General features: G+C 51.9%; 1 protein-coding gene across 2 annotated transcripts in view; it reads left to right on the plus strand.

The window, feature by feature from the left end:
- The first annotated feature begins 5,786 nt into the window (after nt 1–5,786).
- RTTN (rotatin) overlaps nt 5,787–14,396 on the plus strand; it is a 95,561-nt gene continuing 86,951 nt past the window's right edge. The window contains exons 1-7 of one of the 2 annotated variants that reach the window (XM_090285397.1): nt 5,787–5,992; nt 6,255–6,442; nt 7,282–7,459; nt 9,034–9,123; nt 11,372–11,462; nt 12,596–12,710; nt 13,600–13,750. In XM_090285397.1, coding sequence (XP_090141523.1) covers nt 5,962–5,992; nt 6,255–6,442; nt 7,282–7,459; nt 9,034–9,123; nt 11,372–11,462; nt 12,596–12,710; nt 13,600–13,750 — 844 coding nt within the window. In that variant the 5' untranslated portion in view covers nt 5,787–5,961. The remainder of the gene's footprint in view (nt 5,993–6,254; nt 6,443–7,281; nt 7,460–9,033; nt 9,124–11,371; nt 11,463–12,595; nt 12,711–13,599; nt 13,751–14,396) is intronic. The other variant, XM_090285398.1, reaches the window with a different exon arrangement.

Consider the following 14,396-nt stretch of genomic DNA (forward strand, 5'->3'; position numbering starts at 1 on the left):
TGCTACCTCGTTCTGGTTTTTTGATTTGCATTTCCTTGATGACCAATGATGTTTAGAATCTCGTCATGTGTTTATTGGCCATTTATACGTCTTCTCTGAAGAATGTCTATTCAGATCCTTTGCACATTTTCAATTGAATTATTTGTTTTATTGTTGAGTTGTAAAAGTTCTTTACATATTCGAGATAACAGACTTCTACTTGTTACATGATCTACAAATGTTTTCTCCCGTTCTAGGCTTCCTATTTTCTTAATAGTGTCCTTAGAAGCACAAATATTTTAAATTTGGATGTCCAAAAATTTTTTTTTCCTGTGTTTTTGCTTCCACATGTAAGAAGCCATTGTCTAGTTTATGCTCATGAGGATTCTGGCCTAAAGTTCTATTCTGAGAAGTTTATAGTTATAGCTCTTGCATTTAGGTCTTTGACCCATTCTGATTTTTTCTTTTAACAATATGGTGTGAGGTATGGATCCAAGTTTGTTCTTTTGCATGTGAATATCCAGTTTTCCCATTTGTTGAAAAAACTATTCTTTTCTCATTGAATTGTCTTGGCACATTGGTTGATCATCAACTGACTGTAAATATGAGTGACTATTTCTGGACTTTCAATTCTATTCCATTGATATGTCTGTCTGTCCTGATTCCAGAACCAGACAGTCTTGACTATTATAGCTTTGTAGTAAATTTTGAAATTGGGAAGTCTAGATCTTTCCACTTTGTTCTTTTTCAAGGTTGTTTTGGCTAGTCTAATTACTATGATTTCCATATAAATATAAGCCAAAATGTCTATTTTATTTCTAGGTGGATAAGTTTGTCAATGTATTCTACAAAGGCCGCTGGGTATTTGATAGGGATTCCTTTGAACCTGTAATTCAATTTGGGAGTATTGCCATCTTAATGATACAAAATCTTCCAATCATGACATGAATGTCTTTCTATTCATTTAGGTATATGATTCCATTTAATGATATTTTGTATTTTTCACTGTAGAAGAATTACATTTATTGTGTTAAATTTATTCCTAAGTATTTTATTCTTTTGGTTGTTATTATAAATGAAATGATTTTTCATAGTTTTTGGATTGCTTATTGCTAGTACATAGAAATAGAATTGATTTTGTATATTGCAAACTTGCTAACACCTTTTTTGCTCTAATTTCTTTGTGGATTCCTTAGGATTTTCTCTATATAAGGTCATCTCACCTACCAATAGAAATAGATTTACTTTTCCTTTCTCACCGGGATGTCTTTTATTTCTTTTTCTTGCCCAATTTCATGGAATAAAACTTCCAGCACGTTAAGCAGAGACAGTGATGGTAGATATTCTTGTCTGCTCTCTGCATCTATAATTAAGACCCCTATTTATTAAACTGTGCAGAGAAAGCGGAGTTCAAGGGCATGTTGCTTTGCTATTTGAAATAGAAAATACGCCTGTTTCCACCCTTCCACTTTAAAATGGTATGAAATATTTATTAACTTTCTATTTCAGTACTGGGAAGATACGTTAGAATTTGACAGTTCCCTAAAAAGTTAAATATTATGTAAATTAATAAGGCAACGTTATGGGCATGATTAGGAAAAATCATAAGTCAGGGATGAAACCTCATGTCTCAACCATTTTTCCTTCCTGGAGATCAGAACTATCATGAAATCATGACTTTTGTTTTTAAATAAGACAGGCTGGTTCCCAGGTGGCTTTCCTGGAAGACACACAGAATGTTTGCTGCCCTGGGGACTGTGAGTACCTTCCACACATCTATTCCTCTTGTGTTTAGGAATCCTGCTTGCTTTTCTCTTTTATTTATTTTTAACATTGTCTTCATAGATAAATTATCATAGTATCCCAATTAATGTAAAAGGATTTCCCCCTTGGACCAATAACCTCTTCCCTTTGAAAAATGAGGAAAAGTGGGCCAGGGCGCTCCCTTTTTGATTCTTTGCTTGCTTGTTTGCTGGACATTTTGCCCGACTGGGGCCTCACAACTGCTGTAAGGCTGGGGGCACCGCCCCAGTCAAAGCCTCCCCTCTGAAGCGGGAGGTTGTTTCTGGGCCCCAGGATCCTTGCGGTGGAGCAAGAGGGGCTACTTTGTGGTTCCTCCTGCAGGCGGTACTAGGATATAGTTTGACATTGCATTTGATTCCTAGAAAGGGGAATATTTCAGTCCACACACCATAGACCGGGCGACCTATACACAACAGTTACTTCTCAGTTCTAGAGGCTGGAAAAGCGCAAACCCAGGTGCCGGCAGATTCAGTCTGGTGATGACCCGCTTCCGCTTCCTGGGGCATAGATGATTGTTTGTTTTTTTCTTTTTCTTCATCCCTTTCCTGAGGACTCTACCCTTATAACTAATCACATCCAAGGGTCCTACCACGAATCCTTTCTCAGTGGTGGGTTGATTTTAACATGAATTTTGGGGCGACACACTCAGTCCAGTTTGACAGCTCCTGAACCACTATCACTTACAGTGACTTCCTGTCGTGGAGGCCCGGGTAAGTGCTCTCTCTAATTTCCTTCGGTCCTGAAACAGTTGTATCAGGAGGTGCTATTATTAATCCCAACTTCTACCTGTAGAGGCTGAGGCTTAAGAGGTTATAGAGGCATCAGGTCCTCCCCACTCCCTCACCCCCAGCCAGTACCCAAGATTCCCCACCCCCCATTTTCTGTTTATACCACCCCTTTCCTTAATGGAAACCCTCTGTGCAACTCCCCAAAATTATGACACAGCTAAGACACCCCGCCCTCCTGTTCAGACTGTGAACGAGCAACGTAGGATCAGGTATTTCATAATGATGATTCAAGTGGGTTTTTTTTTTTTTTTCATGGATTTGATACACAACTGTTGAGAGAGAAGCTTTCTTTTACTTCTAGGGTCATCACAGGGAAGGATGGAAGCCCGGACCACCACTCTCTCCCCCGCTGGAGTCCCGCAGAGCCGCGCCAGCAACACAAGAGGCTGGGGCAGACACACCACGAGGCCAGCCAAGAGAGAGAAGAGGGATACTGACATATTCTGGAGTCTCTGGGGCCAGATCCTCCTCTGGAGTGAGATGAGAAGTCCCTGGTCTTGGCTTACTTGTTCAAGTTAGAGTTTTCTCATTTGCAACAAGAAAGTTAATTAGCTTACCCACAGTTATGAAATTAAGAAGGCTGCAAAGCTGCTTTTAAATCCATGCCCGTCTGCCTCCAAAGTGTGTGCTCCGTGCAATGCTTCCTTTGCTTACAGGGCTGTGCGCCAGATATTTTAAGTCAGCCAAGTAACAGATTTAAAGGGTTTGAAATGCCTATGGTGACAACTAAAAGAACTACTGTACATGACCCCAAGTATTAACATTCATGTCTGCACTGGGAGGAAGAGCAAAAATGCGTGCCTTTTCCCAGAGGAAATACAGCATTTAGTTTTCTTTTAGAATAAATCACCACAGATTGTAATGTGAGTTCTCGGGAGAGGGACTGAGGATTTCCGGTGACTTTGGGGACCCATGTCTTCATCTAATCTGAATGATCCGATCCAGCAGACGGCGACAATGGCTGCCAGTGGCGCAGGGGCTGACGATGGGGTGGAAGAGTCACTGAGAATTAACTGGAGCTCAGAAATTACTACAGTGTGACCTGTGCTCCGGGGCCACAGGCTGTTCTCCGTGATGCTACCTGGCTGGTGATGACGGCAGACCTCAACCTACGGAGTCTCCACCCACCCTTGCTGATCCACACGTGTACTGGCAGCTGAACGCCTGTCATTTTCCATCATGTAAAAGTCAACAGGTTTTTATTACAACACAGCATTTAAATAAATGTAACAAAAACTATTGTAAATATAAGCAGAGAGTTACAAAGACACACACACATGCAGCTCTACACACGGCTACACGGATATCTGTTGTCCATTTTTTATTTTTTTCAAGTGCTTGGGTATCACTTAAAATATTTGACCTTGAAGTTCAAAATTACGAAGGCCCCGGTTGCTGATTGGGATATAATGTAAATTAATAACCAATGTATATGCAAGAAAGGTTTCACAATGAAAAAACAACCCTCCTGAATAGATCTTAGGTGAAATAGAAAGTATCAAAATAGCGGTTACAGAATGGTTGTGAATAACGGTAGTTAGAACATTATAAATCTAAATTCACAATGTGTTATTTAAATCCTTTAGATGCAGATTCAGGGACTTCAAATTTTCTATAACTAAATTAGAAAGAACGAAAATAAAGCAACAAAACCTTTAGCTCAAGAAGTCACAAAAGGAACAGAAAAACAAACCCAACAAAGGAATGATAAAGTAATAGATAATATAGTTAATACATTAGCATATGTGTGATTTTTTTAACAGTAGAATTAAGACATGGAAAGTTGATTCTTTGAGGAGAATTCGGCAAATAATATTTAGTCTAATAGGAAAATTATAGTTTTTTTGCTTTGAATATAATAAGCAGGACCTAATGAGTGTGTAATTATAAGCAATAGATGCTCAACAGCACAAATTAAAAATAAAATCAACATCAATGAGACCATTTCCTAGTTTGACCCCCATTGTGCCTGCAGCATGCTTGTTTTAATTTATTTTTCTCCCACCGCATTGATCACCCCTGACTCTCGGACACCCCCAATCCCGTTTCTTTGCATCTCAGAAGGCTCACTGAGAAGTTATTTCCATTATTCCTCCGGTCCGTCCCTTCGGGTCCACAACTCAGACCTTGGGGCCTGGATAAGGACGGAAACTTCTCAGCTGCTGTAACTGCCCGTTCGCACTTTTTGGTCCATTTGGCGCCCTGTTCAGCGGGAGCTGGCACCCACGGGTGGAGGGAGGCAGCCACGGTCACAGCCTTGGGGCTGAGGTAGGGGCCAGTGGAGTCTGGATCAAACACCAGACTTCCCTCGCACTCTCTGATCGCGCAGCACCTGCAAGCCACGCGCCTGGGAGGCTGGAAGGCGCAGGGCACTCACTGAAGAAGAGGTGGGGGAGGGGCGGGTGGGGGAGAGGACCCAGCGCACCAGCAGCCCCCTCCCCCTCTGCCGTCCAGAGCTAAGCGGCCTAGGGGCGGGGGGCGGAGGGGGGGGCTTAAGGTGCTCCTCACTCCCCGCCTTTGTCTGTCTGTTTCAGTAAGAACGGGAACAGCTGCCGTGACATCCCTTTCCACGGGAAACCGAGAAGGTCTGGGAGCTGAAATGTTTCTAAAATGCAAGTTATTTTACAAATGACATTTTGCCCCTGTGGCTCCCCCACGGCTTAGACTCCCCCCCTTCAGATCGGTCAGGGCAAAAGGCGCCTCTGGGGCACTCAAGTATAATTTAGACCCCCCCTTTTTTTTTTTGTCTGCAGCCCCCTTTTCTCTCTCCTGTCCTTACTCCCTCCCCTCTCGCCCCCCCACCGCCCCCCGGCTTTGCTCCCGTGGCTGCTCGTTCAGACAGAACTTACCTAAGACCCAGCCTGACTCTGCAGGGACGTTTCACGGTTAAAGGGGGTTTCAGTCGTTTGGTAACGCGGACGGGGCGGGGGACCCAAACCCAGCCCTGCCCTGCACTCCGCCTAGCAACGGTCTGCGCCCCGAGATTTCCGATCGGCGGCGTCCTAAGCGGATCCCCGCAGAGCGAGGGCGCCGGGCCGGGCAGCGCGCGCCCCGACGCGGGAACCCCAGGCCGGCGGGCGCCGCGGGGCCGGGACTACAACTCCCGGCATGCACGGCAGCCGGCGCGGTTCCCTCTCTGCTCGCCGCCTCAATCCTTCCGGTTCCTGCCTCAGAGACGGCCGTCCGGGAGCGGCGTGGCTGTGATTCCAGAACCACCGCGAGCCCCTCGGGGCGCACAGGGGCCGGGAGCGGCTCCCGGGTCGGGAGGAACCCGGCGAGGCGGAACCCGCGGCCACAGCGCGCGGGTTTCCGGGGGGACCGCCAGCGTGGCCGGACGCGGTGGCGCGGCAGTTTAATTCTCCGGCGGCGGCGGCGGACTGAGCGGCACGAGATGGACTTGACCGCGCTCATCGGGAAACTCGGTAACGTCCGCGCTGCCGCTCGCTGCGTTCGCCCCCCTCCCCCGGCGCGGCCCCAGCCGAGAACGGCCGCGCCACGTTTCCTCTCCGTCCTGGCTTGTCCGGGCCGGCCCCCGGGGACGCGCCTGTGGGACTCGGCGGGGACGCCGCCGCGCGCGGCCCGGTGTCCCTCTGCCCCCCGGCGTCCCCGGCCCTCGGCCCCGCGCAGCCCCGCGCGCTCGGGGCGGGTCCCGGGAGGGCGGCTGCGAGCGGCGCTTCCTTGCAGGTCACCAGCTGGCGGAGATCCGGGAGCGCGCGCTGCGGACCCTGCTCGGCAAGGTGGAGCTGCGCCTGGTGCGCGGCGCCGAGCTGGCCCGGGAGCGGCTGCTGTTCCAGCACCTGCTGCGCTGGTTCGGCTTCCCGAGCGTCCCGCTGCGCGCCGAGGCGCTGCGCCTGCTGCGCGCGCTGGTCCAGGTACGGCCGGCCGGCGGGGCGCGGGGCTGGGTCGGGGCGCCGTCGTCGTGCCCGCGGAGCGGAGCGGGACGGTCGCTTTAAAAAAAAACATTGAAAAGCGCCCGGAGCCACTGCATTTTAAGCCCTTTGGGTACGTGGCTCTCATCTCCGTTTTCTCTGGTTCGGGACGTTCCGTCTCGCGCGGGCTGCACGGTGCTCAGAAGTGACCCGCGCCTGCGCTCCGGTAGGTCCTGGCGTTTGCAGATCATGGGGGGGGGGGGGTGAATAGTTGTCATTCTCTTTTCCCCTTGTGTCCTGTTGTTTGCATGTTAAAATCTGGGCGTGTGTGTATGGAAAAGGACACGTTTAAAGGTAACGTGACAGACCACGATGACTAGATCGCGCCCCTGTGTTGGATTGTTTGTCCCGTGTCTGTTTGTCAGATTTATGGGCCTCCGCGTATCTTGAGCATAGTTAGGCGCCAGGGTCAGGTGTCAGGGTGCAAGAAGGACCTTTCCAAGTTGTAAATCGCCTGCAGTTGTGGGTGACTCTTAGGACTTCGGCTGGTTGGAGGCCGGAGAGGGCTGGGTGCGTGTCAGTGCCCAGAAGTGACCCTTCGGATAAATGAAGGTGTAGGCCCTGGGAGTGTGCCCTTCCAGTGCGTCGTCTGGGTTCTTCCCTCAGAGGGATCATCAAATGTTGTGTGTCTATGAATCCATGTCCTACGCACGGACGTTCTTTGCTTTAGGTGTATCAGCGCAGGCGTTAGTTCTCAGGGAAGACACGTCTGGTGTATGGAAGTGCTGTAAGACGGGGTCCAGACGTGTGGGTGTTCCCTCTCACGACGCCTCTCCTTTCAGTACCCCGCAGCCGTCCAGCATTTGGTGGATCTCGGGGCCGTCGAGTTCCTGTCTAGACTCCGCGCCGATGTGGAGCCAAGTCTGCAGGCTGAGATCGATGGCATTCTGGACGGGCTTTTCATCCTTCCTCCAGACGTGCCCGCCCTGTGCTCTGCATCTTACCAGACCAGCCACACGGGTAACCCTTTGGACTCATTCTGATGCGTTTGGTTAAAATATAAATGTATTGGTTCCAGTGGTTAACTCTAAGGAGACGGGCCTTGGATTAAAAAAAAAAAAATCCACCCCCAGCTTATTTTTCTTGCGTTGACTTACATGAGCTTGACCTTTTGTCCCTCCTGTACTGTCACGCAGAGGAGGGGACATGTGTGTTTATTGCTTTTTTGGTGACGGGGCCTAACATGTGAGTTTCTTTTTGTGAGACCAGTTTGACAGATTATTTCTGTCACGGTAACAGCACATTCTCCTTGAGCCAGATGTCCGCCAAGTTTTACATGTGCACGGCTGGACTGCTCTTCATGTGGGGGTGCGGTGTGTGGATGATATCTGCCCTAGCTCATGACTTTTCTATGGGGTCCAGTCAGAACGATGGCATAGTGGGTCAAACCAGAGCCGCAGGGACGTGGAGATAAGTCCCGGGGCCGCCGTTCGTTGTGTGACATCGGCTGAGGTCCTTAATTACCCCTCCAGCCTTTCGTTTTCTCATCCCCCAATTGGGACAGTAAGAAAGGATACCTCACAAAATTGTGCGGGTGAAATGAGACGGTGCCCGAGGAGAGCTCAGCAGAAGCCGGGCGTCTGTTAGGCACAGAGGTGTCGGCCGCTCCGGCTGTGTTCTTGTTATTTTACGCCCAGTAGGGTGCGTTGCGTGTGGGAAGCATGTGCGTTGAGGTGGAGGGGAGAAGAGGCCCAGGCGTGGATGTGATGCGGGTGCGAGCGTAACCAGCGCCTCTGCTTGCTCTCTCTGCGAGACCACGCTCTCCTCTGCACCGGCGCTGTGCTGCTATTGCTGTTCCCAAGAGCCGGGGCGGCTGCCATGTGTTGACACCTTGCATGACTGTGACTTTTAAGAAAGTATTTCACAACTTCTGTTTGATCTGTAACAATTAAAATAGCATCGCAAATCGTGAATTGCCAAGCTCGCTGCTGACAGGTGAGGTTAGAGGTATGGTCTAGGGCTCTCGTTTTCTGTTGCTTGCATCGAGAACCGCTGGCGTGAAAACCTCCGACAGAAAGTGAGAAAGTTGCACGTTAGCCCCTTCCTCGTGGTCATTATCGTTGCACAGCACCCCTGCCCTGTGATCACCTGGAACAGGTGTGTGAAAGGCGGTGAAGGGGAGCGCGTGACTCCCTGGACTTGGACAGCCTTTTAGAAAAGAGACGAATGTGAATTGCAGTGAGCAGGACCTCTGTGTGTGGGGGAAAGGGGGGGAGGGCGTGGGGCTGAGGCGGGCAGTCCTCGAGTGAACAGTTTGTAACATTCTTCATTGTGGATGTTTTCATTCTAACAAAGGACTTACTCAACAGTCAAAGAGAGACTCCCCCCCGCCCCCGAAACTGACTCAGCATTTGGTTTTTTTCCCCGCTTTAGGAAGATAAACTATATATAGGGTTAGTAAAACTGGGTTACTTTTCTAGTTTTTAAAGTGATTCACAAACTCAAGAGAAAACAGTTTTGAAAAGAGTAACCTTCACTTTTGGCAAATAAGGAATCAGTCATAATGCATGCAATGATACGCATTTTCTTCTCAGAATTGCCACAAGCACCTGAAATCTCAACAGGATATTTTCCTCGAGACAGACGTCATTTCCCGCAGACGGAAGGGCCTCCAGGACCCACGGGTGAGTCTGCGGGGGAGGCAGAGCCTGCTGACCGGGTGGGTCAGGGATTAACGGCCTTTCCTCGTCGCTGCGAGGACCCGTGGTGGTCTCACCTGCATGTGTCAGCCCAGACTGAGGGCTTCCGTTCCCTCAGATGAGTTAAGGATGCGGAGTCTAAATGACGGGTCATCCTCACGGCCCTCGAGCGGCTGTGCCAGTGGGCGGTGACGGCGGTGGGAGCACTGAGTGCTTCCTGACACCAGTGCCCTGTCGGGACGGCGCTGTGCGCTCCGCACATCTCGTCTTGTACGGTGGCCCATGCTGGGTGCTGGCCACTGGCCACTGCAGCCGGAGACGCGGCGTCGCCTTGGTCTCTGTCTTAGGCCCGACATGCGGACCTCCCCCAGGTCTTCTGGCGTCTGGCTGGGCCTGGTCTCTGCTCACGCCGCCTCCTTAAAGAGGACTTTCTGAGGGCTTGAGCCAGTGACCTCTTTCTGTTTTGTTTTCTTCCTGACACACGTCACGATCTGGAGTTACATGTTTCGTTTTCTTCCTGACACGTGTCACGATCTGGAGTTACATGTTTTATTTTCTTCCTGACACGCGTCACGATGTGGAGTTACATGTTTCCTTCTCGTTTCCGTCACGATAAGCTCCGTGACAGCTGCAAACTATCCCCGCGTGCATAACGGTGCCAAGAGTGTATTAGGCACTCAGAACACCTTCTTCGGGTGAGTCACCGAGTCCTCACTGAGCCCCAGTGAGACGGGCGTTGTTAGCACCCCATCTTCTGGTGAGGACGTGGGGGCTAGCAGGGATGAAGCCTTTGTCCCAGGTGCGCCTGGCGGTCGGGGATGGCTAAGTAAGGGGGCTTCTTACGCGGTATTGCCTGTGTCGTTGGAAAGATGTGTCCGAGGGCATAGCTGCTGATGGCAGGGGTTCAGCTTCACTCAGCTCGGACGCCCCGTTATTTATTAAAAAGGCTCCTTAGAAACTCGGGTGGAACAGGAGCATGGGGAAGAACAGAAGAGGTGCTCGGTGCTAACGTACTTTACCTTTCCTTTCTGGAGAAGGCGCGCTAGGCTTGTAGGGAGCTTCCATGTGAGAGGGTCGTCCTTCGTGTGTGGGGCCGAGAGGCGTGGCTGGGGGGCAGTGGGAGAGGTCTGGGGGCGCGTGGTGTCGTCCCAGGGAAGCTGTTGGAAACGGGACGCGCCCCCGAGGGGGCGGGGCTTCTGCACGTGAGCTGCACCCCGTGGGCCGGCGGGGGCTGGCGTGGGACGGGTCCTCCTGGGTGCGGTGCAAGCCTGTCCTCCCCGCCCCCCACCGCGTGCCCCCCTGAGAACGCAACCCTGCCCTTGGCCGGCGCTGTGGGGAGGGGCAGCGGCGCGCTCCTCGGGAAGCGAGTGAGGCTTGTGTGCACGCGGCAGGCCCACGCTCTGTTCAGGGGGCGGGGCAGAGGCACTTCCTCATCTGGGAGCACGTCGTGGGCGCCCTTCCTGCGTGGGCCGCCTTCAGCTGTGCAGCGTGAGGCCCGCTGAAACGCTGAGAGTGGAGCCTCGGTGTTCCTGCCGCGGGAAAGAGCGGGTCCCGGCGTGGGAGGCTGCGGTGTGAACCAGTGCGCTGTGCTGGTCTTTCTGCCGTGTGTGTATCAGACCGTCGTGTGTTGTACCCTGAACGTGCACGATGTCTTACGTGTGTCAGTCATAGCTCAGTGAACCTGGGGGGAAACCGGTTAAAAATAACTGGAACAGTGGTCGTTTAACTTGTGTTGGTTTCTCAGGTTTCTTGTAATCTCTGAGGTTGCAGATATTTGGTCTTCAACCTCATGGTTTTCAGGTCGTCTTCAGAGAGGTTTAACCATCTAACACCATTCAGGATATTTGGAAATGACTCAATAAATATAGTCTGTGATAATGTTTCATCATTTTTAATTTCGGTAATTGTACATCTCCAAGTGCCAGGTCCTTTTATGTTAAACTTAAGCTCTGTGTTCTGGCCGACCAGTAAAATGGAAAATGTAAGTGAAACTAAGTGTCGCTCCACGTGGGTTTGCGTGTAATGCTCTCCTTCTAATCATCGCACGTGCGTTCTGTTGAAATCATGACGAGAGGGCTCTGTTCTTCATCCTGCCAGGGAGAGCGTTTGCGGCTGACCCCGTTCGGTACATTTTAGGTCACTGCGTGTGTCACTTTACCTGGGGATGTAATTTACAGCTGATTCTGTCAACACTGTCCTCTTGGGTGGCTCACGTTTCCTCTCCCGTTGACAGTGGCTCGGACGGCCAGGTGTGTGAAGTTCTCGACATTCCCGTGGCTGCCCCTGACCACGACGGACAGACACGTTCTCGCCTCTAACGAGAGGTACGGTGCCCGGCGTCCTCCGGCGTCCTTGGGTCTTTGCCAGCCTTCGGGCCTGGCAGTGGTTACTCTGGCTGTGACGGGAGGTGGGGCGGCATGAGTGACCGTCAGGGTTTCAGGGGCGGGCCTGTGGTTGGTGGAGGTGCTGTGTGCCATCGGTCCCCTCTTCCTGACCAGGGTCTCTGAGTGGCCGTGGCCGGGCCTTTGCTGAGCAGAAGTGGGCGGTGACACAGATGTGTTTTCCTTAGCAGGCACACGGGCTCCGTGGTGAGGGCGGGGCCCCTGACCCAGGTAATGGGTGCTCAGTGGTCTTTCCCCCCCAGAGTGGGTGACTGATATGCAGAAGTGTGGAGAGTGCCTTAGTGTCTAGTTTCATTTTTGCTTTTTTGTTTCTTCTGCTGAAATTTTAATTTCTGTAAATACTACAACAAATGAGTTATCCGTCTTTTTTGTGTGTGTGGGGGGGGTGGTTGGGGACAGAGAATGTGGAAAATAAAGACCAACTTGTTAGCGTTAGGACCGGAGACAGCAGGATGCTGTGAAATGATTTTTGATCATGCCCATTGGAGGGGGCAGGGCGGGCGTGATCCGTCCTTCTGAGTCAGCCCCGAGCGGGGAGACGCCCCCCAGTGACACCCCTGTGGCTGGTGGGCTGGGGCCCGGTTGAGAGAGGGCTGCGGGGTGAGCCTTCTGCATCCCTAGGAAGGGCGGTCGTAGTCTGGGGAGTTGAGGGGTGACCCAGCTGGGTTCACCTGGAATCGGGAAGAGCGCGCAGGGGTCTAATCCCTAGAATTTAACTCTGTGGTTACTGTTATTGTTTCTGTCTTACTTCTTAGTTCACATGACAGATGTCTCTGCAGTCTGTTCCCTTTGGCCTCGTTAATCTCATTCCGTAGCGTAGTGACAGTCTCTGGGCATGCAGCCTTGACCAGGGTCAGCACGCAGTCCCGGTAGCACCAGCACAGCGGGGGGCTGGGAAGAAACACCTGCCCAGCATTGTACCTTGTTCAAGGAAGAGGTGGAGGAAGGCTTCCTGGAGGAGGTGATGCCTCAGCTGAGACCTGAGGCTGTGCCACTAGGTCGCTCCGAGTCTGGTACAGGGAAACTCTAAAAATAAATGCTCCTCTATTTTGTAGCTCTTTAAGAAGTAGTAACCACACGTTAATCTGGAACACCTGTGAACTATTGAAGGACGTCATCATGCAAGACTTTCCTGCTGAGATTTTCCTTCAAAGGCCAAAAATCGTTCAGGTGCGTATCCTTTCTCACAGCCTTAGGTGTTGAAAGAGAGAAATTTTTGCCATAAAACAAATTTTGCAGCACAGGGGTCCCTGGGAAGGAGACGTCACTGCCGTGTCTACACACGAAAGTGTTTGGTTATTTAAGGCCCTGTTCTCTAACGTGTTCCGATGGTGGAGGCTCTTCTGATAGGGGGTCGTCTCATCTGACATGTGCGGTCCAGTGTGGCCACCTGGGCTGACCGGTTATGGTCACCTGAAGGGGCGACTCGTCTTTGGCAGTGGAGCTCGGGCAGCAGTGACCCTGCTGAGCATTAAGGGCAGCATCTCTCTCTGATCTGATGGCCCGGTGTGTGCGCGCAGGGCTGGTGGCCGTGGCAGCTGCGAGCCGTCGGGGTGGATTCTCTGCCATTGGTCTGTCTGCTGCTCGTTTACTGGCCGCGCTGGGTCCGCAGCCTCCGGGGATGCCTGGGCACCTCCCTCCAGGGCGTGCAGCTGGGACTCCATACCCCGGCCACTGTCCGGTGACAGCAGAGGAGAAGCTGGGAATGACCAGGACACGGCTCAGTGAGGGAGCTTTTGGGGAGGCGGAAGCCTTGGTGTGATTTTCAGCAAGTGCCGTGAACCTTCGTGGCCCAAGTGGGGAACGATGCCTGTGTGCCTCCGAAGGTGCTCACCTGCCGGTCCTGGGACGAGCCGCGCCGACTGCTCTTCCCCCGTTTTACCTAATTTCTGCCTGTTTTCTTGCATTATGCTCAGTCACCTCGGCCCATTTCTGTTTCCTGTCTGGTAAATACCTGGCAATTTACCTCCTCTGGCGGCTCGTTGAACCGTCCTTGCGCTCCGCGTCCGTGGCACTGGGCACGTGTCCCCGGGATCACTCCCCGCGCCTCCCGTTGCAGGGCCTCTTCTCCCTGCTGAGGGCAGCCTGCGGGGCGGACGGCGCGCCCCGCCTGGCGCTGCAGTCGCTGTCCTGCCTGCAGCAGCTGTGCGTGTGTCTGCGGACCCGGCTCCACTTCCACCGCGACCCAGGCTTCTTCTCCAGCAAACAAGGTAGGCACGCTCTGGTTCCCTTGGGCTCCGGCTGCGTCCGGGAAATCCCCATCCCTCAGCGTCATCAGGCGGTCACCTTGGAAAACACTCAGCACGTCAGAGCCACGCGTGAGCCAGTTCTTTTTCTTGTACGAGAACTTTGCAAGGTGTTCCGCTTCCCATCCATGTGGAGTGTTGTTGGAAGTCGGGCAGCAGGGTTCTATGTTGTGTAAATCAATTGTTTGGATTGGAAAACACCGGCGTTTATTCTTACTTTGTTTCATTAGTTATTTATTCAGAGATTTGGGAAGGGAGGGAGGAAGTGAGAAACACCGATGTGTGGGAGAGACATCAGTCAGTTGCCTCTCGCATGGCCCCAACTGGGGACCTGGCCCACAACCCAGGCCTGTGCCCTGACTGGGACTCGAACCGGCGACCTTTTGGTCGACAGGCGGGTACTCAGTCCACTGAGCCACACCCGCCAGGGCTGATCTTTATTTTACGGCAAGTACTTTTATGCAACTTGGGATGTCCTTCGAGTATTATATGATCACAGTGCTTGGCTTTCCTGGAGAAGCACCGTCTGACGGACAAATGGAGGAGTAGGCTGGCCTTGCCGAAGCTGCTCACAGCTTAGGGTTTCTGTGCACTTGCTTACATAGTCGGG

Source organism: Furipterus horrens, unplaced genomic scaffold (assembly GCF_987537825.1).
Source record: "Furipterus horrens unplaced genomic scaffold, mFurHor1.1.pri manual_scaffold_8, whole genome shotgun sequence".
Taxonomy (NCBI): Eukaryota; Metazoa; Chordata; class Mammalia; order Chiroptera; family Furipteridae; genus Furipterus; species Furipterus horrens.